Source organism: Bombina bombina, chromosome 11, assembly GCF_027579735.1.
Source record: "Bombina bombina isolate aBomBom1 chromosome 11, aBomBom1.pri, whole genome shotgun sequence".
Classification (NCBI taxonomy): domain Eukaryota; kingdom Metazoa; phylum Chordata; class Amphibia; order Anura; family Bombinatoridae; genus Bombina; species Bombina bombina.
In genome coordinates, this window is record NC_069509.1 from 170,396,078 (window position 1) to 170,411,031 (window position 14,954).

At 42.1% G+C, this 14,954-nt stretch overlaps 1 protein-coding gene across 1 annotated transcript in view; it reads left to right on the plus strand.

Annotated features, from left to right (window-relative positions):
• The first annotated feature begins 2,412 nt into the window (after positions 1-2,412).
• Positions 2,413-14,954, plus strand: part of DAGLB (diacylglycerol lipase beta) — a 95,275-nt gene continuing 82,733 nt past the window's right edge. The window contains exons 1-2 of the mRNA XM_053694656.1: positions 2,413-2,781; positions 7,077-7,228. Of these exons, the coding sequence (XP_053550631.1) occupies positions 2,687-2,781; positions 7,077-7,228 (247 nt within the window). The 5' untranslated portion in view covers positions 2,413-2,686. The remainder of the gene's footprint in view (positions 2,782-7,076; positions 7,229-14,954) is intronic.

Below are 14,954 nucleotides of genomic sequence, written 5' to 3' on the forward strand. Positions count from 1 at the left end.
TTTATAGTGAGCAGATATCAGTCCTGGGCGCTGGTTACTTCTTCTTTTCAAGTCCACTCTCAAAGACATCATCTGTTATTGATAGAGTACCTATAAGTAAACATATGGTATTCCAGAGTACTGGCACCTGTATTATACCTTAGCCTTCAGTGTCCCTTTAATCATAGTTGTAAACTGAAACTTTTATATCTTGGCCCTCCTTGGTAATGCTTACCAGTGAGAACCCCATCCTAGAGGGGCGTGGACAGAACTACCCACTCCCCTGGATTTAGGCAACCCCTTTAGCAGTGCCCCCTCCTTCTCCTAGTTCTCTCCAACCGTCAGGTGGACAAGACTGGGGGACCCTCTCCAAGAAGAACCTTACTTGTTCTTGTAATTTACATTACTCTTATTTTGGGCATATATCTGTTTTTTTATTCTAGCTCTGAGCCCAAGCCTATATGTGCTTTATGTTCAAATGTCTGCTGGCTGGACGAAAAGTTATGCAAACTATGTATTGGCCAGGTTGGCAAAGAAGAGCTTTGTTAAGTAATGTGCAAATTGAAAACTGTTGTACAGGTGGAAACACGCTTTATTTCAGTTGGATTAGATATGGAGCTGTAATGGCGAGCGAGTGCGCAGATGAGCAGTCAAAAACCTTGTGTAATTGAATAAACAATTACCCCGTAGAAATTTGCTACCAGCATGTTTAACTGCACATGCGTGCATCTACATGACCGCTTTAATAAGAAATACTAGTAATTTAGTCCTCTGTCGGACTTTGCTACCTCCTTGTGCCCATGCTTGCAATTACGTAATCGCATTCCACAGATTATTTGTGCGATTATGTAATTGTGCACATGCGCACATCTAGGTAGCAAATCTCAACGAGGGAGTAATTTCCACAGAACAACGGCTCTTAAGCATACGTCCCAGCTTTTAAACAAAAGATACCAAGAGAACGAAGACAAATTTATAATAGAAGTAAATTAGAACGTTTGTTTAAAATTGCTGCTCTTTCTGAATCGTAAAATATTTTTTGGGGGGTTTCATGTCCTCTCTCAGTTTAGTCTGTTAGCGTTGTCTGCATACTGGAGTTGAGGAACCCGTATATCTATCAGCCATATGCCCACATTTGATGTCACACTGTACCCCATAAGTGTACAGTATTTCCACATTTTATTGAAGTGTCCAGTCAAATATTGGTCAAATGGCAACCCTAGATGTCAAGCCCATGCAATTACCAGTACAAAATTAGAACTATATGATCATCTAATAACACCAAAGTTTAAAGATAAATCATTTTCTATAGCTAAATATTATTTGTTTTGTTAATTCTATGTATTTTATTGCTATTATTAGTATGTTAATATGAATCTTAAAGGGACACTGAACCCAAATTTTTTCTTTTGTAATTCAGAAAGAGCATGCAATTTTAAGCAACTTTCTAATTTACTCCTATTATCAATTTTTCTTCGTTCTCTTGCTATCATTATTTGAAAAAGAAGGCATCTAAGTGTTTTTTTGGTTTCAGCACTTTTTTTATTGGTGGATGAATTTATCCACCAATCAGCAAGGACAACCCAGGTTGTTCACCAAAAATGGGCCGGCATCTAAATTTACATTCTTGCATTTCAAATAAAGATACCAACAGAATGAAGAAAATTTGATAATAGGAGTAAATTAGAAAGTTGCTTAAAATTTAATGCTCAATCTGAATCACAAAAGAAAATTTTTGGGTACAGTGTCCCTTTAATATTAAACCATGATAACCGTTTTCATAAAATAGAAACGGTATAAAATAAATCGTGAGAATATTGTAGTAAAATAAGGTGACATATTTTGGGATTTTTAGATAATTTGGGGGATTGAAATTGTAAATTAAAGGGATACTAAACCCAAATTTTTTCTTTCATGATTCAGATAGAGCAGCAATTTTAAGCAACTTTCTAATTTAATCCTATTATCAATTTTCTTTGTTCTCTTGCTATCTTTATTTGAATAAGAAGTCATTTAAGTGGAGACAGACAATTTTTGGTTCAGACCTTGGACGGCACTTGTTTATTGGTGCTGTCCAATCAGCAAGGACAACCCAGGTTCTGAACCAAAAATGGGCCGGCTCTTAAGCTTTACATTTTTGCTTTTCAAATAAAGATAGCAAGAGAAAGAAGAAAAATTAATAATAGGAGTAAATTAGAAGTTGCTTAAATTTGCCTGCTCTATTCGAATCATGAAATAAAAAAATGGGTTCAGTGTCCCTTTAATGTTTTACCTATGGGGCTCTGAACAATCACTTAGCTAAACATGAATGACAATAAGTCATGTTGGTGCTGCACTAAGCAGCAGCAGTGACAGCTACTAGCACTTGTGCTACACAGTTCCCCCTCTCCTTGGTGTTTCCGCACGGACAGTAAACAGTGACGCACCCGCGTGCAGGGCTGGGGAGGTGTTGCTGTAAGTGTCACGGGGTTAGCAGGGTGCTAGTGTAATACAGTGTCCCCAGGGAAACAGGGGTGACGTTCCGCAGGCGACTGCACCATAAACGTGTATGTGTGAGCTGGTTGCCCCCCCGAGACTATCGCCACCTGATCCGTACTAGCACATGTGGGAGGTAACCGGGCAGAGTGTGGGCGGAGTTCCGATGTGTGTGGGGAGTTCCGAAAATTGCAGACCCTGATTTTGTCAGTCACCGATTACGACATACGCCATGCCCGGGCTGCTGCTGTTTGGCCGCCGCTGGGCTATAGCCAGTGATGACCTGGTGTTCCCCGGAGCATTCGAGCTGATGATTAGAGTCATTTGGTGAGTATAGCGGTGTGTACGGGGAGTGATATGCGGTAATGAGCCCTGCTGTTCGGCTCCGTGACATTAGTGAGCTTCCTGACTCTGTGCCTTTCTTTTTGGTTACCGGTTGTCCTCCTATCTACATAGCTGTCTGCATAAACACCTAAGGGCTGCCTTCCTATTCGCTTTTTGTTTATCTGTTACCCTATCTCGTCTGTTATCTTGTCTGTTTGTTTGTCTGCCTCCCTGATCACCTGCCTACCTACCTGTCTTCCTACCTACCTACCTGTCTGCCTCCCTGGTCACCTGCCTACCTACCTGTCTTCCTACCTACCTGTCTGCCTCCCTGGTCACCTGTCTGCCTCCCTGATCACCTGCCTACCTACCTGTCTGTCTCCCTGGTCACCTGTCTTCCTACCTACCTGTCTGCCTCCCTGGTCGCCTGTCTGTCTCCCTGGTCACCTGTCTTCCTACCTACCTGTCTGCCTCCCTGGTCACCTGTCTTCCTACCTACCTGTCTTCCTACCTACCTGTCTGCCTCCCTGGTCACCTGTCTTCCTGCCTCCCTGTCTTCCTACCTGTCTGCCTCCCTGGTCACCTGTATTCCTACCTACCTGTCTGTCTCCCTGGTCACCTGTCTTCCTACCTACCTGTCTTCCTACCTACCTGTCTGTCTCCCTGGTCACCTGTCTTCCTACCTCCCTGTCTTCCTACCTACCTGTCTGCCTCCCTGGTCACCTGTCTTCCTACCTACCTGTCTGCCTCCCTGGTCGCCTGTCTGTCTCCCTGGTCACCTGTCTTCCTACCTACCTCTCTGCCTCCCTGGTCGCCTGTCTTCCTACCTACCTGTCTGCCTCCCTGGTCACCTGTCTTCCTACCTACCTGTCTTCCTACCTGGTCACCTGTCTTCCTACCTACCTGTCTTCCTACCTGGTCACCTGTCTTCCTACCTACCTGTCTTCCTACCTACCTGTCTGTCTCCCTGGTCACCTGTCTTCCTACCTACCTGTCTTCCTACCTACCTGTCTGTCTCCCTGGTCACCTGTCTTCCTACCTCCCTGTCTTCCTACCTACCTGTCTGCCTCCCTGGTCACCTGTCTTCCTACCTACCTGTCTGCCTCCCTGGTCGCCTGTCTGTCTCCCTGGTCACCTGTCTTCCTACCTACCTCTCTGCCTCCCTGGTCGCCTGTCTTCCTACCTACCTGTCTGCCTCCCTGGTCACCTGTCTTCCTACCTACCTGTCTTCCTACCTGGTCACCTGTCTTCCTACCTACCTACCTGTCTTCCTACCTGGTCACCTGTCTTCCTACCTACCTGTCTGCCTCCCTGGTCACCTGTATTCCTACCTACCTGTCTGTCTCCCTGGTCACCTGTCTTCCTACCTACCTGTCTTCCTACCTACCTGTCTGTCTCCCTGGTCACCTGTCTTCCTACCTGTCTGTCTCCCTGGTCACCTGTCTTCCTACCTCCCTGTCTTCCTACCTACCTGTCTGTCTCCCTGATCACCTGTCTGCCTACCTACCTGTTCCCCTGATCACCTGTCTGCCTACCTACCTGATCACCTGTCTGTCTGCCTACCTACCTGATCACCTGTCTGTCTGCCTACCTACCTGATCACCTGTCTGCCTACCTACCTGTTCCCCTGATCACCTGTCTGCCTACCTACCTGTTCCCCTGATCACCTGTCTGCCTACCTACCTGTTCCCCTGATCACCTGTTTGTCTACCTACCTGTTCCCCTGATCACCTGTCTGTCTACCTACCTGTCTGCCTTCCTCATCACCTATCTGCCTGCCTGCCTCCCTGTCTGCCTACCTACCTAACTGCCTGTCTCCCTGATCACCTGTCTGCCTCGCTGTTTGTGTCACTGTCTATCTGCCTACTCGGGCACCCTGTTTGTCCTGTTACTTATCTGTATTTCAGCTTGTCTGATCATCTGTCTGTTTTATGTGCTTGTTTTCCTACCTACTTTTCTACTTACTTCTGTGGTTTTCATTCTGCACTTCTGCTCGTTTTTTTTGTTTTGTTTTATCCAAGCAACATAAAAATAAAGTTGCCAGGAGTCTAATTATGGTTCTGTCAGTGTTCTCATATGCAATCTTAGTGTGTGTGTGTGTATATATATATATATATATATATATATATATATATACACAGTGTCAATGATCCAAGTGTAGTTGGGTTTACAGAACATTTTGAAATTGTATGATTCAATAAACTCCTTTTCCTATCTTGAGTGAGTCCAGGTTATGTAGAATGAATTGGTCAAAAGGCCCTGGCTGTCACAGGTGGATATCATAGTCCTCTAACCTAGGAAACTGTCCAGGATTCACTTGGATCGTTAGGCTTACTTAATAAGTGTATTGTAATCTGGTGAATAAATTAACAATTTTGAAACAACAAAAACATAAGTCTTTTGAGTGTACATTAACTTTTTCACTACGTTTTATCAGACTATTACCATATATGCCTCGCTTCAAGTAAACAAGCAAACCAACTAGTTGGGTACCTAATGGGAATATTAATTACTGCTTAGCCTAGTTTCCCAAAGAAATATAATATCATGGTATTTGTCTAGCAGTTATATATGTAAATGTATATTATATAGTTATGTTCTTTGGCTTTTGGATCATATTTTCTTGTTTTGAAACAATGAACTTCCTGCTTTGTATATATTCAAGAATTACAGGTATGTATAGGCATTACCTTCAAGTCAGCATCACATTGCTGTAATGATTATATCTGTTGATATTCACACAAGTTATAAATAACACTTGACATAGGATTTATATTTTCAAATGTTCTGAAATATTCACGCAAAATTATGCAAGCCATTAAATACTGTAGATTATTGCAAAACAAGCATCCGTTTACTTCATTGTTGCACAAAAGTCATTATGGTAATTGCCACATACGTAGTAAAATATTCAAAGACCAAAAAGAAAAATGCATCTCTCCATATTTTTTTTCTTCTTCTTGAAAAGAGGCATTCAACATTGAATTGATGTCTAAGAGAATTCTTATTCAAATTGTTTTACATTTAATTACGGAAAAATGAAAGAAAAAAATAAAATAATTTTTTTTGCACAATACCATGTGCAGGAGTTTATCGGAGTGAAGGCACTAATTGCAGACCACTTAATCGATAATGAGATTGGTTGACATTTTTATGATCAATCTTACCGATTAGTTGTTGCAACCTTAGATGCAACTGGCAGATAATGTTTGTTGCCTATAGGTTCTGCCTGGTTCATTTGCCTGTGTCTAATGTGTCACTGATTCACAAAACTACATCACTCATAGGTCACTGATAGTCAGTATCCATTCTGGCAAGAAATATTGTTTCAAGACTTGTAATGTGACTGTGTAATGTATGAAAAGCAATTCACAAAATGTAACCTCCGCCCCAGAAAATATGCAAAAATGTTTATAACAAAAAATGCAAATATACAACTTTAGCTTGTCCTCTACTGACGCATATTAAAGTGAAGGTCAATTTTGATGAATTAGTGTTCGGTTTTTAATAATCCTATTAAAAACAAGGGCACTTTAATTAATCAAAATTGACATTTCACTATTTTCTTCAAAAACTTACCTTTTTAATCCAGCGATTCCCCCGGCCGTCGGAAGCCTCCGCAGACGTCAGAAATTATGAATCCCGCTTCCCCCCCGGGGGAATCTTGGCCTGATGCAACTCCGTGATTGGAGGAAGCCGGATTCGTCATTTTGGACACTCAAAGATGGCTTGCGACGGGCGGAGGAAGTGCTGGAACAGCTGCCAGGATTAAAAGGTACGTTTTTGAAGAAAACGGTGAAATGTCAATTTTGATGAATTAAAGTGCCCTTGTTTTTAATAGGTTTATTAAAAACCGGGCACTAATTCATCAAAATTGACCTTCACTTTAATATGCGTAAGTAGAGGACAAGCTAAAGTTGAATATTTGCATTTTTTGTTATAAACATTTTTGCATATTTTCTGGGGCGGGGGTGGGGGGTCTCACATTAAGCCCAGGAAAGCAACGGTGCACTGGGGGCTAAAGAAAACTTCTAATTACTACAGGTAAGTCCTAGTGTTGGTGTAATATATTACATGCATTTATACTTATTTTAAAGCTTTGTGCCCCTTTATGGGACGTTTGCTGACCCTCCCTAAGAAGATATGTGACATAGACAAGGAGAGCGTTTGCTCGCCCCCCATGGGGGTATTTATAGAGTACACAAGTAGTTATGGTGACTAGTCTGCATTCACTTGCTTTTGATAAAGTTTTTTATTTTTCTAAATGAAGAATGAAAATGTTTTTCTTTGCTTTGCAGGTGGATTGGAATTGTGGTCCTCTATTCTGTTCATAATGGGCACTTCGATTGTGTTGGCGGAGCCGAACTGCGCAGCTACCTAATAGTCCTTATTGTGTTACTAGCTGCTATAATATGCGCAATGTCTGCCATTGTTTATGTCAGCATGCGAGGTAAGCACTTGGCTGCTCATTGCTTATTAACCTGTATAATTAAAGTGCAGCTTTGTATGTCCCTGCAGGATTAGGTGTAGTTATTCTGAGTCTCCACTTTATGGCAACACTTAATGTATTTTGCTGTGTATTAATGTTTGAGCAGCATTTATACACTCTCTATTCACTTGTAATATTAATCCATTTCATGCAAGTTAAAGGGACATGAAATCTAACATGTTTCTTTCATTTTTCAGATAGAGCATGCAGTTTAACACAACTTTTCAATTTATTTCTATTTTTGCAAGAATGTTATATATCAGCAAGGGCACTAGAGGGCAGCACTATGTCATGTAGTGCTCCAGACACCTAGCCAAGTAAGTAAGAATTTACATCTGATCCAGGGTTCAAGCACAGCTCTCAAGAGGATTTACCATCACTAAAAATCAAGGGGAGTTTCATTCATCAAATGTGTACAAATGGGTGCTAATCTCACCCTTTCTGTGCCGTTGCACAGAGCTAAATTCAGCGGCACAGGCCGCTCCCGGCACAACAATCTCCTTCAATGAGGCGACGTTTGCACCTCTAAACCAATAGCTGTGCGTGTCAACTGACAGGTTTCTGAATGTAAGCGCCGCTATTGGTTAAGAGGTGCAAGCGCAGAAGATCGATGTGCCTTGGGTAGCCGGAGCCACTGAATTTAGCGCTGTGCAATGGCACAGAAAGGGTGAGTTTAGCACCCTTTTTACACAGTTGATGAATGAAACCCCCTTGATTTTTAATGATGGTAAAACCTAGCGTGGTTAAACGCTTGGATTTCCCATCACTTTAACAAAAAGAGTGCTTTACTCACATTTCAATTTGCATTTTACTACTACTGGGTTAAACGTAAGTTACTGATCAAGTATATGTGTGTATATATTTACACACACACGTATACCTCTCTTTACAGCGCTTCACTAATACAGCGGTTTTGTAGCTGAAGTTCAACTTCCAAGGATTTTGAAACAGTGCTGTAATCTTTGTGAGATTGTGAGAAAAGTGACTGACACCATTTTGTTATGCACAGTTCACTCTTTTTACAGCGTTACAGTGCAGTCTGTGTCTGTGTTATAGTCTGGCAAATTTTACTACAGTTATTGTCACTATTTTACAGGTACAGTATTAATTGAATACTGTGCTGTGGTAGTGTTGAACTAAACGTAGCACTATTACACCCCTAATATTTGTTAGTTCAAACATGTTTTTAAACGCACTGGCAAGTGAAAAAAAAGCTAAAACCTCCTTGTTTCACTTTAAGGCAGTTTTCACTTTACAACGGGGCTCCAGTCCCTAACCTGCTATATATATATATCTCAGCAGATTCACAGTAATGTTTAAAAGCAAAACTGTGGGGTCTGTTACATTTGGTGCCAAAAGATCAAGCCCAGGACCACATCAAGGTCTCCCCCTTCATGGGACCCTTAACCAGCACCCATGCAATGAACACTTTCAAACAAACCAACTGGGAACCTCCCAGGGTGACGCAGGCTTTTGTAATCTCCCCTATGTAAATACAAAACACAGGAATGGACCTCACTCAGACTGGATTGGGTACACATCCTAAGCCACTGTAAACTCCACAGCCCTGAACACTGACAGACAGCTATACAGTTCCCAGCAACCCAGGCAGTTAACCCCTCTGGAGTTTACAGTGGCTTAGAAATAATAATATATCTGTGTGTGTGTGTATGTATGTATGTATGTATGTATATATATATAACACACAGAAAAAGTCCAGCACTCACTCACAAGCTCTCAACTAAGATAAAAAGCAGCAATGGAAGAATTAGTTATCGCATCTGGCCAAATGGGAAAAGCCCAGGTACCTCGTCAAGGTTTCTTCCAAATAAACCTGGGTCCCTAAACAGCCACACAATGCAGGCTCACAATCAAACAACTTTTCTGTGTGTTTATATTTAAAATGTTTTTTTGTAATTTTCCCTGTTTGGGCCATGCACCCAGGCCTGACTGGAGTTAACTGCCTGTGGCTCTGGTGACAGTGCAGCTTCCTGAGAGTGCTGGTTTGCACCCAGGGCTGTGCATGTTGCAGGGTCATAGGATGTGTACCCAGGCCGGCCTGAGAGTGCTGACCCCACCCGTGTTTTGTATGTGTGTGTGTGTATATATATATATGTATATGTTTAAATCCACATCTGGGAGTGCTGCCAACATGACCCAGTAATTACACAAACAAAGAGGTATCAGCGCACATCCATTTTCCAAAGCACAACATATTTTTTACTGCTGCAAAAAATTGCCTGCAAATACATCAAGAGACAACTATTCTTTTTTAAATAATATTGGGAACTTAGTCACACAATATGGCCATATTCTGCTTAGCCAGTCACCACTTTCAAGGAGCCCCAATTCGATTGGTCCTACTCTACAGTCCTTTTGCCACAGAGGGCTGAAATATTCCTGCTTTTACTCTTCATAATAGAATGAGACTCCCTGGCTTTTTATTCACAACTCTATAACACTGTTATGTGCACACCTGAACTTGGGTGGGGTGCTTAAACCAATGGGAGATGGTCAGTCTCCCTGGTAATTTTAAATACAAATACAAAATGTGGTTTTTTAGCACACCTTACAAAAAGTTTAAATCCACATCTGGGAGTGCTGCCAACATGACCCAGTAATTACACAAACAAAGAGGTATCAGCGCACATCCATTTTCCAAAGCACAACATATTTTTTACTGCTGCAAAAAATTGCCTGCAAATACATCAAGAGACAACTATTCTTGATATATTCTTGAGATATATATACATACAGTATCTCACAAAAGTGAGTACACCCCTCACATTTTTGTAAATATTGTATTATATCTTTTCATGTGACAACACTGAAGAAATTACACTTTGCTACAATGTAAAGTAGTGAGTGTACAGCCTGTATAACAATGTTAATTTACTGTCCCCTCAAAATAACTCAACACACAGCCATTAATGTCTAAACCATTGGCATCAAAAGTCAGTACACCCCTAAATGTATATGTCCTAATTAGGCCTAAAGTGTCAATATTTTGTGTGGCCACCATTCTTTTCCAGGACTGCCTTAACCCTCTTGAGCATGGGGTTCACCAGAGCTTCACAGGTTGCCACTAGAGTCCTCTTCCACTCCTCCATGATGACATCATGGAGCTGGTGGATGTTAGAGACCTTGCGCTCCCCCACCTTCTGTTTGAGGATGCCCCACAGATGCTCAATAGGGTTTAGGTCTGGAGACATGCTTGGCCAGTCAATCACCTTTACCCTCAGCTTCTTTAGCAAGGCAGTGGTCATCTTGGAGCTGTGTTTTGGGTCGTTATCATGTTGGAATACTGCCCTGCGGCCCAGTCTCTGAAGGGAGGGGATCATGCTCTGCTTCAGTATGTCACAGTACATGTTGGCATTCATGGTTCCCTCAATGTACTGTAGCTCCCCAGTGCCGGCAGCACTCATGCAGGCCCAGACCATGACACTCCCACCACCATGCTTGACTGTAGGCTAGACACACTTGTCTTTGTAGAGACAAAAAAGAAAAAGGCGCAGAGAGGCGAGACTCAAGTGAAGCGTCATATTTCCTCTTGAAGAAGCCCGGCCGCTGACCGGGGGAAACGCGTCAGGAAAAACAGACTGACAATATAGTCGGATGCGCCAAGGGTATTGTTCCCCAACTCTCATACAAGCCACGGACTTAACTGACATGGTATCCGGATTAACCTGTTAGTCACTTCCGGTGTAGCAGTGTACGGCAATCACAACGAGCCGACGGTGAGAGGAGAAAGAACTGAACCACCCACGCTCCTTCTATTTTGCAGCTTTTTAACATGCATCTAGTAAGTGCATAAATTGTATGTGTGTCATATTTTGGTATTAAACGCTTCACTTGAGTCTCGCCTCTCTGCGCCTTTTTCTTTTTTGTCTCTACATGTTCCTCCATTCGTAGCCCTGGTTTGGAAATACCGGGCTGGATACAAGGCAGCATTAATTGGGCGATCTGACTCCCTCTGGAATTAAAGAGACTGCACATCACAAACAGTCAATAAATTACCTAGACATATCTACAGTGAATTCACAGGATTACATATTGGACTCATTCATAGCCTGTGGACTATCACTAAAGGTACTGTGAATCCATTGCCAGTGTGCTGACAATATAATAATCGTTTTATCTCAATTAATTGTTTATGAATTAAGTTGAAATATTCACTTTTTTAATGCTTATTAATATTTATTTTTGAATTATTATCTAACATATGTTCAGTGTATATCGCATTTTATCACTACTGATCTTTCCACACTTGTCTTTGTACTCCTCACCTGGTTGCCGCCACACACGCTTGACACCATCTGAACTAAATAAGTTTATCTTGGCCTCATCGGACCACAGGACATGGTTCCAGTAATCCATGTCCTTAGTCTGCTTGTCTGTTTGTGGGCTTTCTTGTGCATCATCTTTAGAAGAGACTTCCTTCTGGGACGACAGCCATGCAGACCAATTTGATGCAGTGTGGGGCGTATGGTCTGAGCACTGACAGGCTGACCCCCCACCCCTTCAACCTCAGCAGCAATGCTGGCAGCACTCATACGTCTATTTCCCAAAGACAACCTCTAGATATGACGCTGAGCACTCAACGTCTTTGGTCGACTATGGCAAAGCCTGTTCTGAGTCAAACCTGTCCTGTGAAACTGCTGTATGGTCTTGCCCACCGTGCTGCAGTTTAGTTTCAGGGTCTTGGCAATCTTCTTATAGCCTAGGCCATCTTTATGTAGAGCAACAATTCTTATTTTCAGATCCTCAGAGTTCTTTGCCATGAGGTGCCATGTTGAACACCTCATTGCAAAGAATTTGGAGAATTCCACTTAGGGATGTACTCACTTTTGTTGCCAACGGTTTAGACATTAATGGTTGTGTGTTGAGTTATTTTGAGGGGACAACAAATTTACACTGTTATACAGGCTGTACACTCACTACTTTACATTGTAGCAAAGTGTATTTCTTCAGTGTTGTCACATGAAAAGATATAATAAAACATTTACAAAAATGTGAGGGGTGTACTCACTTTTGTGAGATACTGTGTGTGTATGTATATATATATATATAATGTGTGTGTGTGTGTATACATGCAAGGCTCAAAATGTTCACTCGCCATTGGCGAGTAAAATTTGAACTGGGGCGAGTGAAAGATAGTGAGTGGATGTTGAATCAACATTCATTCACTCAGTATCAAAAGTCTGGCAGCCTGTAGAAATAACGGTGTTGAAGAGGTGAAGACTCAGCACCGCCTTTAAGGTGGAGCGCTAAATCAACAGCTAGAGTAGAAGAAGAGCGGTAATGTGTTAGTAAATACTGACTTCCACCACAGCTCTTGACTGTGAAGTGTTTGTCTTAGTTGTTCTGAGGGATTCTTCTTGCCCACAGTGCATCCTAGTTCTCTTATTACGATTATTTAAAGCGCTTTGGGCAAAGAGGGGAATCCCTCAGAACAACTGAGACAAATACAACACAGTCAGGAGCTGTGCACTACCTTGCTACGTGTTCACCTTACTTTTATCTTGGGGCCTCAACACTTAGTCCAGCATTAGCTGGAGGGCAGGTATGGATGAGAGGAACACTAGCATATAGTGGTAATGCTAAGTCCGGGGGCCAGTCACTGAGGGATTACCCTCTTCTGCTTACAGAGATCCTACTAGGCTCAGTGTAAGATGTGCTGTCGGCAAAGAGGGGAATCCCTCAGAAAAAAGGAGATACACACTTAAAGGGACATTATACACTCATTTTTTCTTTGCATAAATGTTTTGTAGATGATCTATTTATAAAGCCCATAAAGTTTTTTTTTTTTAAATAAATGTATAGTTTTGCTTATTTTTAAATAACATTGCTCTGATTTTCAGACTCCTAACCAAGCCCCAAAGTTTTATGTGAATACCGTCAGATACCTTCTCCAGCTTGCTCCTGTTTGTGTAAAGGGTCTTTTCATATGCAAAAGAAGGGGGAGGGGGGGTGTCTTATCTCCCACTTGCAGTGGGCTTTCCAACTACCTTTTTCAACAGAGCTAAACTGACAGCTTCTAAGTAAGTTTTTAAACAGTTTTATACTGGATTTTTATATCAGTATCTGTGCATCTTATTCTTTATAGTAGTGTCTATTACATGCAGTTATATGAAAATGAGTGTATACTGTCCCTTTAACAGTGAGGCGCTGCGCAGTACCTTGTTATGCTGCGTGTTCAGCTCACTTTTACCCCCAACACTTAAAAATGAATCTGGGGGGCTGTCACTGAGGGATTCCCTTCTGCCAACAGAGATTCTATGGGCTGCATCTTAAGTAATCCTAGTAGGGTCTGTGTGGACTTTCCCCCTCGCCACCGGAGCGCCTGATTGTGAAGCTTGTGTCTGAGTTCTTCTGAAAGATTCTCCCTGACAGAGATCCAAGTAGGCTGTACATTAAATCATCCTAGGCTCAGTGTAGAATGCTCTGTCAGCAAAGAGGAACTCGGGCACCAGCTTCACAATCAGGAGCTCTGGTAAAGAGGGGGAAAGACCACACAGACCCTACTTGGGTTATCTGTTGCTGAACTAAATGAGCTGCACACACGGCATAACCAGGTACTGTCCACATGAGCTTAGCCTACTACATTTACAGGTTCTGGGGACAGAATAACCCACCTAGGTTTGTCCCCCTGACAGTATAAACCCTACTCTCCTGCAGTCAGGCCCTGGCTATTTGTACATGGTACCACTATGCCCCAGCCTTGCCTGTTCTTCAATGCCACACAGTCTGCTTCCTCAGCACAGCCAACCCCTCAGCTCTGCCAAGTTTGCTCATCAGCCATACCAGCCTACAACACCAGCCCACAGCACAACCCTGCCTGCCACATGCATATAGCACGCTACACATACCTTATCCATGACACATCCCAGCAGGCTACTCATAATATTCTGTCTCATATACACTGCATTCACCCTATGCACCACATTTCCTTCCTGCCCTATCTTATGCCCACAACGTGCAGCTTGCCATACTCATACCCTCAGCAGTTAGCATGCACCCTTGACACTTTATGCTCTATACCCATAGCTTACAGCTTGCTTGCCTTATGATAACACCAGCGTTCCCTTCTATTTGATGTTGCTAACTGTTATGCACTTTTTTTTGTTAATTACCGTTAGCAGTATTTAATTTATTATGGTACAAAATAAAACTTACTGCACAAAATAGTGTTTTGCAATGGCTAAAAAAATGCAAAGAGGGGGTGGGGTAATGGGTGTGGTGTGTTAATGCAGTGGGTGTGGCATGTGCAGATGATGGGTGGGATCAGAGGTGGTGAGTAACATTTTGGCCTGGCTAGTAGTTTATAACTTGAAATTTTGAGAGATATACAGTATATACCCAATATCTGACTTTACCCGCAACATATTGTATATAGGTATAGATCTATATTGTACAAAAAAAACATATATATGTAGAAATATGTATTTATGAATAAGTAGAACATATTCATGTATGTGAAGAACATTGGAAGGGGATTATAATCATATTTTCATGTCGGGTTAGCACACATGAGAATGTGATCGGGTTTGCGTGAAAGTCCCTCACTTTTTTTTTTTTTCTCTCAATTGACTTCTATGGGGGAATACTTGAACACGTACGCAATATTCTAACTTCGGCTTTTTGAGCTCGTCGGGATTAGTGCACAAGCGGAAACGGTTTACTTTCA